The following is a 12,444-nucleotide window of genomic DNA, read 5'->3' as shown; positions in this document are numbered from 1 at the left end:
TTTGTAACAATATAAGCTTAAACATTGAAACATTTGTCAAGAAAATCATTAGTCACAAAGTGCTGTGTGGTAACTATTGTCCAAGTTTTTAAAAACACTGTTTCTGTTTCATTTAGGATCAGAATCTCTCACAAGACACGGTTGATATTGAGGTATGTTACTTGAAATAATAAATACTGTACTTTGTGATAAAAACTCTCTCCTATACTAAATGTCAGATATAATTGAACTTCTTCTGAGAGTTACAAGGTTTTTTAATCTGAGGGGTGCACTGACACTTTTGACACAATCTATTCTTTCATCTTGAAGATTATGTGGTAAACCTAATGTAAATTAAACAATCCTCAGGTTGTAGCCGAGCTGAAAAACAGTGTGGGCACACAGACAAAGTCCTCAGGCAGACACAGAGGTAAAGATGGTGTGATGCTCAAGTGTTTTGTAACACAATTACTGTAAAATGTTTCATGCATTACAGCTGTATTAAGAGTTTTGCAACATTCCTTTCCATTGTACATCTTTTTCAAAAGTTTATCTGTATACAATCATCATTAAGGCACATATTATTTCCACTTATGACAATGATGGTTTTGTTTTGAAATAGACATTTTATACAATTATATGTATGTAATTTTAAAATACTATGAAGAATTGACAGTGCTAATATTTCAAAGTCATTTTGCTTGTTATTCTTCAGCAACACAGGTCACTCCTGCTCGCGCTGGGTCCAGTGCACACTCCTCGCCCCACCCCCGGAGAATGAGGACACCAAGTCGGAGCCGGAGTCTGAGGAAGAGGAGGATGACGATGATGATGAGGACTACTTTCCCTCAGAGGAGGAGCTGTCAGACACTGATAGGTCAGAAGCAATTGCAACATATTCCTTCATTTGTTGAAATAGCCTCTTTTATCACAGTATCATAACAGTAAAACACATTTGTTGAAATCCCTAATGTGGCATCACAGCTTAATGTGCAAACCAATTTTTTTTTCAATATTTACCTAGTGATGACTTGGAGACAGAAGAGATTCATCTGCCAGATGAGTCAGTACCACCCCAGGAGGAGAGAAAGTACCTTGTCTTCCATTCAGCTCTTCTGCAGCTTTTCTCTCTCTGCCTAATCTGTGGTAGTGGAAAGCAGAATCTTCGCCTCGAGACCATTGGGTCCTTCCTGTCCATCACACAGATTTGTACCTTGTGCAAACATGTGAGGACATGGAGCAGCCAGCCATTCATACGCAACACACCAGCTGGGAACTTGCTGATCTCTGCAGCAGTTCTTTTTGAAGGTATTGAATTACTTCCTGTCAATCATGTCTAAAGTCATATAAACTGAACCTTTAAAGCCACATTGCAAGGAGGTTTACAGATGAGTTAATGTTAATTTGTGTATAAGTACATACTGTCCCATTATTATTATTATTATTATTATAATACACAGATTGATGCAGGTAACCAATAAAATTGTCTTGTCATAGACAAATCACAATGAATTTATATGCTTTCAAACAGGGGCAATACCACAACAGGCGTTGAACGTCTTTGCCTGCCTTCGCCTACACTGTATCTCAGCTAGAACTTTCTTCCGGCAGCAACGTATGACCCTCCACTTGGCAATCAAGAACGTCTGGAGTAGGAAACAGGCAGGCATGTTTGCAGCCCTGCATGAAGGAGGACAGGCACTGATACTGGGAGGTGATGGCAGGGCCGACAGCCCTGGACATTCAGCTAAATATGGGTCTTACACCCTTATGGATTTGAGGACTAACAAGATTCTTACCCTACAGTTGGTTCAGGTAAGTAGCTTCTCCTGTTTGTAGAATTTTTTCTCTTATCTATTAGTATTACAACTACAGGTAATTTTGAAGCAAGCAGCAATGCCTTAATAACATTAAATGCAAAGCACTTTAATGTAATGATGAAATGATTTGATGTTACTTTGGTCTAAAAGTTTTCCTACCTGTATTATTTCAAAAACAGAGCAATGAAGTCGGATCAAGCAATGCTATGGAGAAGGAGGGTCTGGCTAGGGCGATTGACTTCATAAGGAGGAACTGCACACTGCAGATCGGCAAGATCGTCACTGATCGCCACATACAGATCGCCAAATGGATAAGAGAAAACCTGCCAGAAACATGTCGTCTGTATGACATCTGGCACATTGCTAAAGGTACGCATTCCTAGTTCACACAGACGAAGCAAGAGGGCTGACTGTCCATAGTTAGAGCTGATTCATGATTTGACATAAACTGCAATTATTGTGGACCTTACAAAGAGCAAGTTGTCAGTGTTTTGTTAGCTTCTCTGGAGTGTTTGAGTGGTTGCTATACTGGTTACATTAAAATTTAAGGACAAAGAAGACCAATTCAATAAGCCCCACTGAACAAATTCAGACTAAATAAACACGTGTTCTCATGCAGTAATTGGTTTGTTATTTGGACTCAGGAAGAAGCTTTCTGCCTTGGCAAAGCAGGAGTGTGAGGTAGTAGGTGATTGGACAAACTCCATTGTCAATCACCTATACTGGTGTTCCACAACAACTAGGGAAGGTGCTGGTGACTTGGTGGAGGGCAAGTGGTTGTCTCTTGACAACCACTTGCACAATGTTCACAGTGGCCACAGTGAAGCCTTCCCACAGTGTGCCCATGGGCCCTTGCGCAGACAGTGGCTTAAACCGAGTAAGACAGTTATTAGGAGGTTCTGTCTGTCAAAACCAAGCATTTGGTGGCCAAACTAAATAAACTAAAGTTTATCCTACTCAGTTGGTGTAAGGCGTCCCACGGTGCCAATTTACTGATTTTTCAGGTCCTTTCGGAAAAATGCCATAACTCAGCCGTAGCTGGTCAGAAATGGTTCAAACTTGGGGGAAAGGCAAAATACAACTTGTTGAGTGTTGAAATATTACTTTCATGTTGTTATATTTCTTATATTTGCATATTTCTATGTCTGATGTGATGCATAATTCTTAAACAGAAAACGTAAATCGAGGAACTATAGCCAACATCATAGACAGACGCTTTTTGGCGGGTACATTCTTACATCTGTCACCATTTAGAAACTGTTTTGATATATTTGAAATATTATTCCTGCTTTTTATGTTTTTGTCCATTTCAATGCCATAATTTTAGGGTTACCCTAACTTTCTTGCTCTATATCAAAAGACAGTTCATGATAAGCAAAAGGATCTAAACAGGTTTGGGTAGTTCAGGACATTACCAATCATTCTACTTTGATTCTGACGTTCCCTGGTCATGGCTATAGTTCCTCAAAACGCTTCAAAGTTAAGATTATGAATCTTTACCTTCTTAGCAAATTCTAGCTGTCAATCACGTCGGTAGGCCAATTAGTCGTGTATTTAGCACCTCTATGAGACGTAATTATCTATAATTTGCCCTTGCCACAAGACAAAAGGTTGGCTGTCTTTTGTTATGCGCAGTAATTGTTCACTACAGCTCGGCCCAGCTTTCCTTTTTTTTCCTTTTAGGTCTTGAAAGAAAATGTTTTACAGACAGTAACAAATTGACAACAATTGAATGAAAGGTTTGTATGGCTCATAGCCTGGGTGCTAGACTGTTACCAGGGCTGCTATGTAGGCTACCTTCTCAATCCAGGGGACAGCATTTCCCTTCCGAAAGTTTTTTCACAGGGTCTAACCAAGGAGGTAAAACATAACCTGCTTGGTCTAACCAAACTCCATGGTCTCTTGGTATATCATATCTCCTTTGTCTAACCGAGCCTAATAACAGGGCCTAGCATGTGTATTGAGGCTGGGAACTGTCTGGCATATAGTCTGAACGGGTCAATACTGGGTGAATGTGCATACTGGGTGAATTTGCAGAGATAGCTTTACCGGAAATAGTCGGGGCTAACCTTTTCCAAGATGTTCCAAACAATTTCTAATAACGTACTGTCCACACCCTAATGTTTTAGATACTAAACTGGCACAGCCGAACACTGTAGCCGACCTTGCTCCCGACTCTTAACCAAGGAGGTTATATATATCATCACGATGGCTGGGGGAGCTCGGGAGGCCATGTTTAGCTATCTGTTAGTGTTACAGAGGAATCACTGTGGCCCGTTCTCCTTGTCATTTATCCCCATTTTTTATGGGTTCTGATATCCGTGGCCCTTACCTAAAGGGGTCCTTTGCAGGTCATGCTGGAGGTAACTTATATTATAGCTTCAGGTTGTTTGGGGACCAGATTCAGATCAGAATAAATGTGTTGTACCTTACAGCAAGAGCTTCAAATAGAACTTGCTGATCATTGCTTACAGTTGTTTTGTCTGTGTTACTAGTATTTATGCAAGCCTGACATCCGTTCTGTTCTTGATCAGCCAATTGAAAACAAAAGAGGGGTACCAATTAACTCCACAGGATGGAATTAGCGCGCAAATCAAATGCAAAACGGCAGGCGGGGCAGAGGCACTGGGTTATCACTCAAACTGTTGCATATGTACAAGTTTCAAGACTGCATTTGGCTCATTACAATATTCAAGTAGGTCATTATAATATTAAATGAGATCTTTGCTGTGGTCAACCGTGGGACGCCTTACACCAACTGAGTGCATGGTTTTACTACAACTACACAGCTGCATACCATATCAAAAGTACGTCGATGAAGGTTAGACATCCAGGTAATACGATACGCCAAAAAGCAGTTACTCAAGCAACTGGATATGATTTTGAAAACGTCAGACGTTTCAGCTAGTATCCACTAGCTTTCGTCAGTGACTGAGAGACCAAGGTCAACATCACTATCCCGAAAAACAAGGTCACTATATTGTTATTTAATCACTATCACTATCAAGAAAAACAAGGTCAACATCACTATCCCGTATGTCCAAGGAGTATCTGAGAAACTCCGACGGATCTTCCAAAACTTCAACATAGCCACTAACTTCAAACCTCACTCAACCCTCAGACAAAGACTTGTACACCCTAAGGACCGACCTCACAAAGGTACCAAGGCGAATGTTATTTACACTCAAATGCGAGGAGCCCAACTGTAACAACACCTACATCGGAGAGACAAGTAGACCGCTCAAAGTAAGATACAAAGAACATTGCCGACCTAGTGCCAACGGCTACTCCTCAGCTATTTTCCACCACCAACAACACAACCAGGGGCACTCTTTCAAACTTGAGTCCACCGATATCTTAGACCGCGAAACACGCTGGTGGCATGGGAACGGGATGTCAAGGAGGCAATATATGAAAGAATGTACAACCCCACCCTCAACAGGGAAGGGGGGCTACGGGTCGATCTTTCCGGGACTTGGGATTTGGCACTCCCAGCACCGAGGACAGACAACACTTAACCCTACCTAGACCGGGCTTTTTTTGACATGGGGGGGACGGGGGGGGGACTCTTTTGACCCCCCCTAAGAACTCGCGAACGGTATGTCGTATGACCACCAAATTTTCAGAGAATGGTGTACTTGTAAAAATTTATCATATCTACAATTTTTATGTCGTTATGACGTAATATCGTCATTATGACGTCATTAATGTGATTTTATTGGCCAAAACCGTCTAAATAGGTTTTTCCATGAAAACTAAATGGTATTCAACATAACTGTACCAAAAGTGTTTATGATAGAATATTATGGTGTACTAAGTCTTATGTTGCCCATAGCAACACCGATGACGTCATAAAATGACGTCATGCATATTTAAGATATCCGCCATCTTGGATCATCAATCTTGAATTTTCAAAAAGTTTTTTTTCATGATAAAGCCTAAAATACATTGTAAACATACTAAAGACTTTTAAACCTTTTTTAGAAAAAGAAATGAATGGAAGTATTGATGAAATTTTAATGAAAATAACCTGTATATACCTGTTCTAATGATATGGTCCGCCATCTTGGATTTTGGCCAAAACGTCATCAAATTAGCATAAATTATGCATATTTAATGATAAAATTTACATAAAATTATATGGGATGTTATTAATATTAGAAACCATGAGTAACTTGACATAAAACCCATAAAATTCTATTGTTGAAACAAAAAGTACTAAATTTAGCACAAAATGCCTCTCAGAAACCCGTTGCCATGGCAACACAAAAAATTATTATCTTATTCCAATGATAGAGAATTGTTGCCAACAATATTCTAGGAAAAGTCACCAAGTTTGGCCGTTCTGCGGCTAGCCGTTCAGACGCTAGGTGACATCAAAGTTGCCTCGGGCACTTTTAGCCCCCCCCCCCCCGGTCTAGGTAGGGTTAAACAGACCGTCTCAAATATCCTATGTCAGACATGAGGCGATAGATCCCATTGTACTGTTCATCTTTCTTTCGACCGAATGGGCTGAAGCCAACCTCTTTCTTCAGGATCTCAATATTCCAAAATGTTGTGCGCTGTCTGACAACGATCCATTTGCTATGGGTTGGTTCCCATAATACTAGTTCGCATGCCACCGGCTCGGCCTTAGTGTTCCCCGTAGTATCCATCGAGCCCAGTACTTCTTATCCTTACCTTATCCGACCGACCGTGGAGTCTCTATAAGAACCTGAGTTCCTCCCATGATTCTCCCGTACCACGTTCAGCGCTCTTCTTAACATTCGAGTACCTAAGCACTTTCGTGCGCTAATCTCGCGACCATACATCAATACATACCCGACCATAGCTGTGAAAAGTCTTCCCTTGAGTGTTGGAGTCGTATACCCTTGCCATTCTACGCAAGACTTTCCAGATATGTGTCTGTTTCACAATGATATCTCGAGCTGCTGAAACGATTCAATTTCCTTCTTCAAATTACCCCAAACTGTGCACCCTCTAGAACAACTACCTCGTTGTCTTCCAACTCGGAAGGTATTGGTTTATCTTTACTGTGCACTGCAGGTCAATCCTCTAACGTAGATGGAAGAGCAATACGAGTCCTTTCTGATGTGTCAGGAACCGGCTCTAGGTCACCCGCATAGTGTACCACCACTCTTGTTGTTAACTCTCTTTGGAGCAATCCCAACTGCTCCCCTTTCCCGTTGATGATAATTTCAACACGATAACAGGAAGGTATCATCGTATCGCTCTGCGGCACACTTGCCGATATTTGAAAGGACTTGATGTTTCCTGGGCCCTGAACCCGGTCTATGTCCACAAGGTAGTCCTACCCTTGACGACACCTGCATATACACCTTCACCGCCTACCCCACATTGAAACCAAAACTGCGGGTTTCCCTGACTACAATACCGGTTTGCTTTCGCAAGTAGTGTCGGGTTACAATCCTTACAAACCACCCTAACTTAATCATTCTTCTACCCTCTGTTTCGGCCGCATGACTCGGAGAGATAGCACACCCCTTGAACATTTTTCTTTCTCTGAACTTCAGTTTCCACCGGAACTTCAGGAAAGCGTTACCCATCGCAAAGGGGTTGCATGGGGACTTTGTCCCTCCCGTAACACATAGCTGACCACCGAAACCTCCTCAAGATTGCTCGGGAATTGCTCCGTGAGGGAGACATGACCACTTGAAATCTTTCTTGTACAAGCCTTTCGTCCAACCTATTTTCCTAACCTAAAGTATCTATACCTCCCCATTCTTAATCTGCCCCACGTGCTCGATTCAAGCTTGGAGCTCTTGATCGCAATTTGAGTACAACAGTCGCTTTTCCCTAAACCTGTGATTATCACCCCGAAAATAAGACTACTTCGATTGAGTCCTTTCTGATCCTCTGCCCATGTACATATGTACACCTCTCTCGCCGATCTTTCCTTTGTCACGTGGAACTTGTACGAGTGATCACCGAGGCCAGGATTTCCGGTCTCACGGTACCAAACTCATGGATTACCTTCTGAAAAGATTTTGCTTCAACCTCGTTTTTGTCCACACACGTCCTTTCACACAATGAATGACTCGTTCTTCAGCTGTTTGAGATGTTCTCAAAACTTTATACTAGTACTAGATTCGAGCGCCACCGTTTTCTTCTCTACACTCCCTGGGTCTCGAATGCATATTTTAACCTACTGACAGCAAACAAAAGTGACTGCGGGTCGTTCATTTCCACTTGAGCGCTTAATGACTCCTTGTTAGCTTTGGAACAATCCTCCAAGTCAATGATCGGCGACTTCTTCTTTGCTCTATTATCGTAGAGTCGCCGTTGACCAATGGCCTTGTTACATTCCCCATGACCTTTGACACGGCTCGGCTTCCTTCAATAACGCCCTGTCCCGATCTGATAATTCTCTATCCGGTCGCCAGGAATAACACCAGTAAAATTCACTGAGAACTAGTTCACTGGGAACTTCAACCTTCCCAATCCGTCACAGTTTACAGATGTAGCATCGTTGCATACTCCCTTATCTCAGCGTAGTTCCCGTACCTTGTTATCATGCATTGTCGAAGACACTCGGTGCACTTTGTTCTCGAAATCAGCGGCTGCATGGGAAACCCACTGCACCAATTTATTCTGACACCTTTATTAAACCACCCTTTGGTCGTGCCATTTCCACCCTACAACAATCCCCTCACTAATTCCCGTTAAAATACGGTGTGGGAGACGGGCGCATCTGAGAATGGCGTTGCTGGTCACTTAACTTGCTTCTCTGAGTGCTTGGACTAGCATGTGTCAACCACTCTCTTGAGGAAATTCAGCAAAATTACACCTGCACGACTTAACTTCTATAAAGCTTGCCGTGTGCACGTGCCTTCATACTCGGTCACCCTTCGGTGTGTGCTCGCACTAACAGGTGCTAACGAAATTTCAATCATCTAGAGCTCGCTCGAACCACTACACAGTGGACATCGTCTAAGTGACTCTAACAAACATCGACCCGCCTTAAGACCTGCATGAAGTTCATATCCTGCGTGTTTCCCCTCAAGTGGCCACATCTCCTACTACTTACACTGACGTGCCCTATCCTGGGTTCTGAACCTCTCGTCAAGTGTGTTACCAATCTGTGTCCCCAGTCTATGTTCGTGCTGAACGTGTTAAAGAACATCAACTGGTCATGAGACAATGATGACCATTACGCACACAAACGTAATCGGTCGAGAGATGCGTTGACGCTCATCTGTCCCCCAGTAAGCCTGAATGTTACACTGCCTCCACGTTACCCAACTACGCCCACTGGCGAACACAACATGCCCGACACCTATTCTTTCAGGCTCGCCGTATGAACATCCCCGTTAACACGAGGTGCGGGTCACTTCACCTAAGACTGAGATGAACACAACCTGTCCGACATAAAACACGCAGGGCTCGTCATGTACGCTACCGCCCAACTATCCACGTTGTAAATTAAGATTGTCTCTAAACTAGGCGAGACTTATGATATTGATCTAGCCCTTCCGGCTAAATATGGCTAGCCATACAACCCAATCCCCAGCCTTATCTTGGTGCCTTTCTAGGTGCTACCTATCACTCCGATGAGGACCTCGTTGCACGACTTGGCTCTTATAATACTCCACATGTGTATTATCGCTCAACTGTCCACCGTCAGAATGTTGTGCCGGACGCCCGAGTAAAAACTCGACTGCCCTAAGGTGTCCGTTGTAACACCTGCGTCTCTCGTTCTGTCTCTCGCCCCAAACATCCGCGAGTGGTCGGAAATCATGCGATCAGATAATTGACCAGGGGCCACGTCAAGCATGACGTCCCGACGTAACTTCTGCAACATTCGCCATGCGTTGCTGCCCGACTGCCCAGTAACCACCAGTACTGTTCAAGCAAACGTGCCGAAGAAAACCTAAAGGGCAACGGCGAAAACGTGCGCAACGATGACACTTACACCACTCGTCATAAGCGTTGCCGCTCACAGTGTCCACCCGAAACGTGCGAAAGACCGGTACCACTTCATCAATAACCTCGAGGACCACAACATGTCCAATGTCACACCATAACTGTCATCTTGCGTGCTACTGTTCTGCCAGCCAGTGTTCTCAGACCACTACACTGCGCACATCATGTACGAGGTGGGACCTTCACTGCTCTTTGTGTGTTGCCGCTCATCGACCGCTTATCCAGCGTTTGCATAACCGCTGCCAAGGATCCTAACCCGGGGACAACGATGCACCCAGCGTGCCAAACGTATCGGTCCCACCGCTCGTCGTGTTGACGCTTGTCCGTATCCACCCCGTGTGTGTACACCCAAGAAACGTGCCAAAGCCCACTCGTGTAGGCACAACGCCGAATATCCCATGCACGACGTAAGTCTAATGTGTGTTATCACTTGACTGTTCGCCCACGAGTGCACGCCCAAAACCGTGCCAGAGACCACTCAAGACATGGACGGTGATAAAACCGCGAGCACGACGTAAGGACTACAACGTAACGCTCGTCATGCGTGTTATTACTTTACTGTCCATTCGTGAATGTACGCACCAATCCGTGTCAAAGACCCCTCAAACAGGGACAGTGACAAACACCACATATACGACTTAAAAGTCACACCGCTTGCCATGTGTGTTACCGCTCGACCATCCTCACCCGAGTGAACGCCCAAGCCGGGCCAAAGAACACTCAAGCAGGGACGGTGACAAACACAACATGCACGACGAAAAGATCACACCGCTCGCCATGTGTGTTACCACTCGACTGCCCCTACCCGAGTGTACCAAAGAACACTCAAGCAGGGACAGTGACGAACACAACATCCACGACGAAAGATCACACCGCTCACCATGTGTGTTACCGCTCGACTGCCCCTACCCGTGTACCAAAGAACACTCAAGCAGGGACAGTGACGAACACAACATGCACGACGAAAGATCACACCGCTCGCCATGTGTGTTACCGCTCGAGATCACACCGCTCGTGATGTATGTTACCGCTCGCCTGCCCTACCCGAGTGTACCAAAGAACACTCAAGCAGGGACAGTGACGAACACAACAAGCACGACGAAAGATCACACCGCTCGCCATGTGTGTTACCGCTCGACTGCCTCTACCCGAGTGTACCAAAGAACACTCAAGCAGGGACAGTGACGAACACAACATGCACGACGTAAAGGCTGAACTGCTGGTCGTCCTGCCATAGGTATCAGCGCAGACGAAATGCCGGCACAGCGCTCTGTCGGGGATACTGAAAAATACGAAACAAACATAAAACTCCCGGCTGCCTTCCGCTCTGCCGATGTCGCGGAGCCGGTTGGCTGCTAGTGCTGTAGAGCCGGTTGCTGTGCGCTCTGCAGATGTTGTAGAGCTAGGTGCCGTATGTCCTGCTGATGTTGTTGCGGTAGAGGAGCTCGCTGTAGAGGCGGGAACTGCGTCGTTGTTTTTTGCGGTCCATGTCGTCGTTGTCCACCTATCGTCTGGTGTCTACTTCTGCATGTCCTCGGTGGGTAGTTTTGTAGTCACTATCACTGAATAGGCACAGCACAAAACAAAACTTCAGACCTGAAGCGTACCGCAAATTACTTAAAATACCCGCCCGAGGGAGCTCACACCATAACGGGAAGAGAAACCCCGCACAGCCAAGGACCAGGCGGCGAACCAGCAAGGCCGAAAGCTCCACTCAAGTAACCTTCCCGAGGAAAACAATCTAAACCACCCTACGAAAACAACAAAATTACACGGATTCCTTAGACCATTCAAATGCAAATGCCCACGTGTAAAACCCCACATGGAAAAACCCTCCAAGATCCTGCGGATACCACCTAAAACTGCTGCTGTAAATTTATCACTGGCGGCGGCGGAACCTGCTGCTGCGGTTGTCGCACACTGCTGAGTACGGGGCTGGAGGACGGATACCCTGCTGTTGAGGAGCCGCCGGTCTCACTCCCTGCTGTCCGGCATCCTGCATTCCCGCGGTAGGTAGTCTTGGTGCTTGTGGCGTCATATCTACATGTGCAAACAATGCCAATTCATAAAAAGACGCCAATCCAACTGCAAAACTTACACTACCCACCCGAGGGAGTCCCCACCATAGCGGGAAGAGAACCCCGTACAGCCAAAGGACCAAGCGGCGAACCAGCAAGGCCTGAGACCCCACTCAGGTACCCAATCCCTGCTAAAACAATGAATGAAGACCTTTATTGTACATTTGTGTTCTACAGAACTAAGTACAGGTCGCATGGGGTACAGAACGTGAACATAAACATATACATTACAAATATATGAACATAATTATAAGAGTGTAAATAAATGACTAATTTCTATTCTTTTCGGCTTCATCTCGCTTGGTAGTGATTGTATGGATATATGCGGCTGTGAGATTACTTAGAGTAGGTTTATCAAAAGTTAAAAGGAATACAAATTTCTCTTTACTAGTCAAATAACTAAAGTGGGGTGCTAAAACAATCACCACCCCAAAACCAGAAGACAAAAGAAAAATGCCTCCACCATTCAAATGCAAATGACCCAGGTGTGGAGGACCACGTGTTACGCCCGCTAACGGAAAATTCCCACACGAAAACTACACGAATCCAACAAACCCGCAAAATTCTACACCCCAAAACCTCTACTTAGCTTGAGGTGCGAAAAAGAAAACAAAAACAACACA

General features: G+C 44.6%; 1 protein-coding gene across 1 annotated transcript; it reads left to right on the top strand.

Moving 5' to 3' along the window:
* The first annotated feature begins 1,782 nt into the window (after positions 1 to 1,782).
* On the top strand, positions 1,783 to 3,981 carry LOC109466356. The gene is made up of 4 exons (XM_019764068.1): positions 1,783 to 1,794; positions 1,979 to 2,168; positions 2,419 to 2,676; positions 3,929 to 3,981. Exons 2-4 carry the CDS (start codon positions 2,006 to 2,008, stop codon positions 3,979 to 3,981), a joined length of 474 nt encoding a protein of 157 aa, XP_019619627.1. The 5' UTR covers positions 1,783 to 1,794; positions 1,979 to 2,005.
* Positions 3,982 to 12,444: the final 8,463 nt, after the last annotated feature.

Source organism: Branchiostoma belcheri, unplaced genomic scaffold, assembly GCF_001625305.1.
Source record: "Branchiostoma belcheri isolate BF01 breed outbred unplaced genomic scaffold, Haploidv18h27 scaffold164, whole genome shotgun sequence".
Classification (NCBI taxonomy): Eukaryota; Metazoa; Chordata; class Leptocardii; order Amphioxiformes; family Branchiostomatidae; genus Branchiostoma; species Branchiostoma belcheri.
The sequence above is the reverse complement of the archived record's forward strand: the minus strand, read 5'-3'. Positions and strand labels throughout refer to the sequence as shown.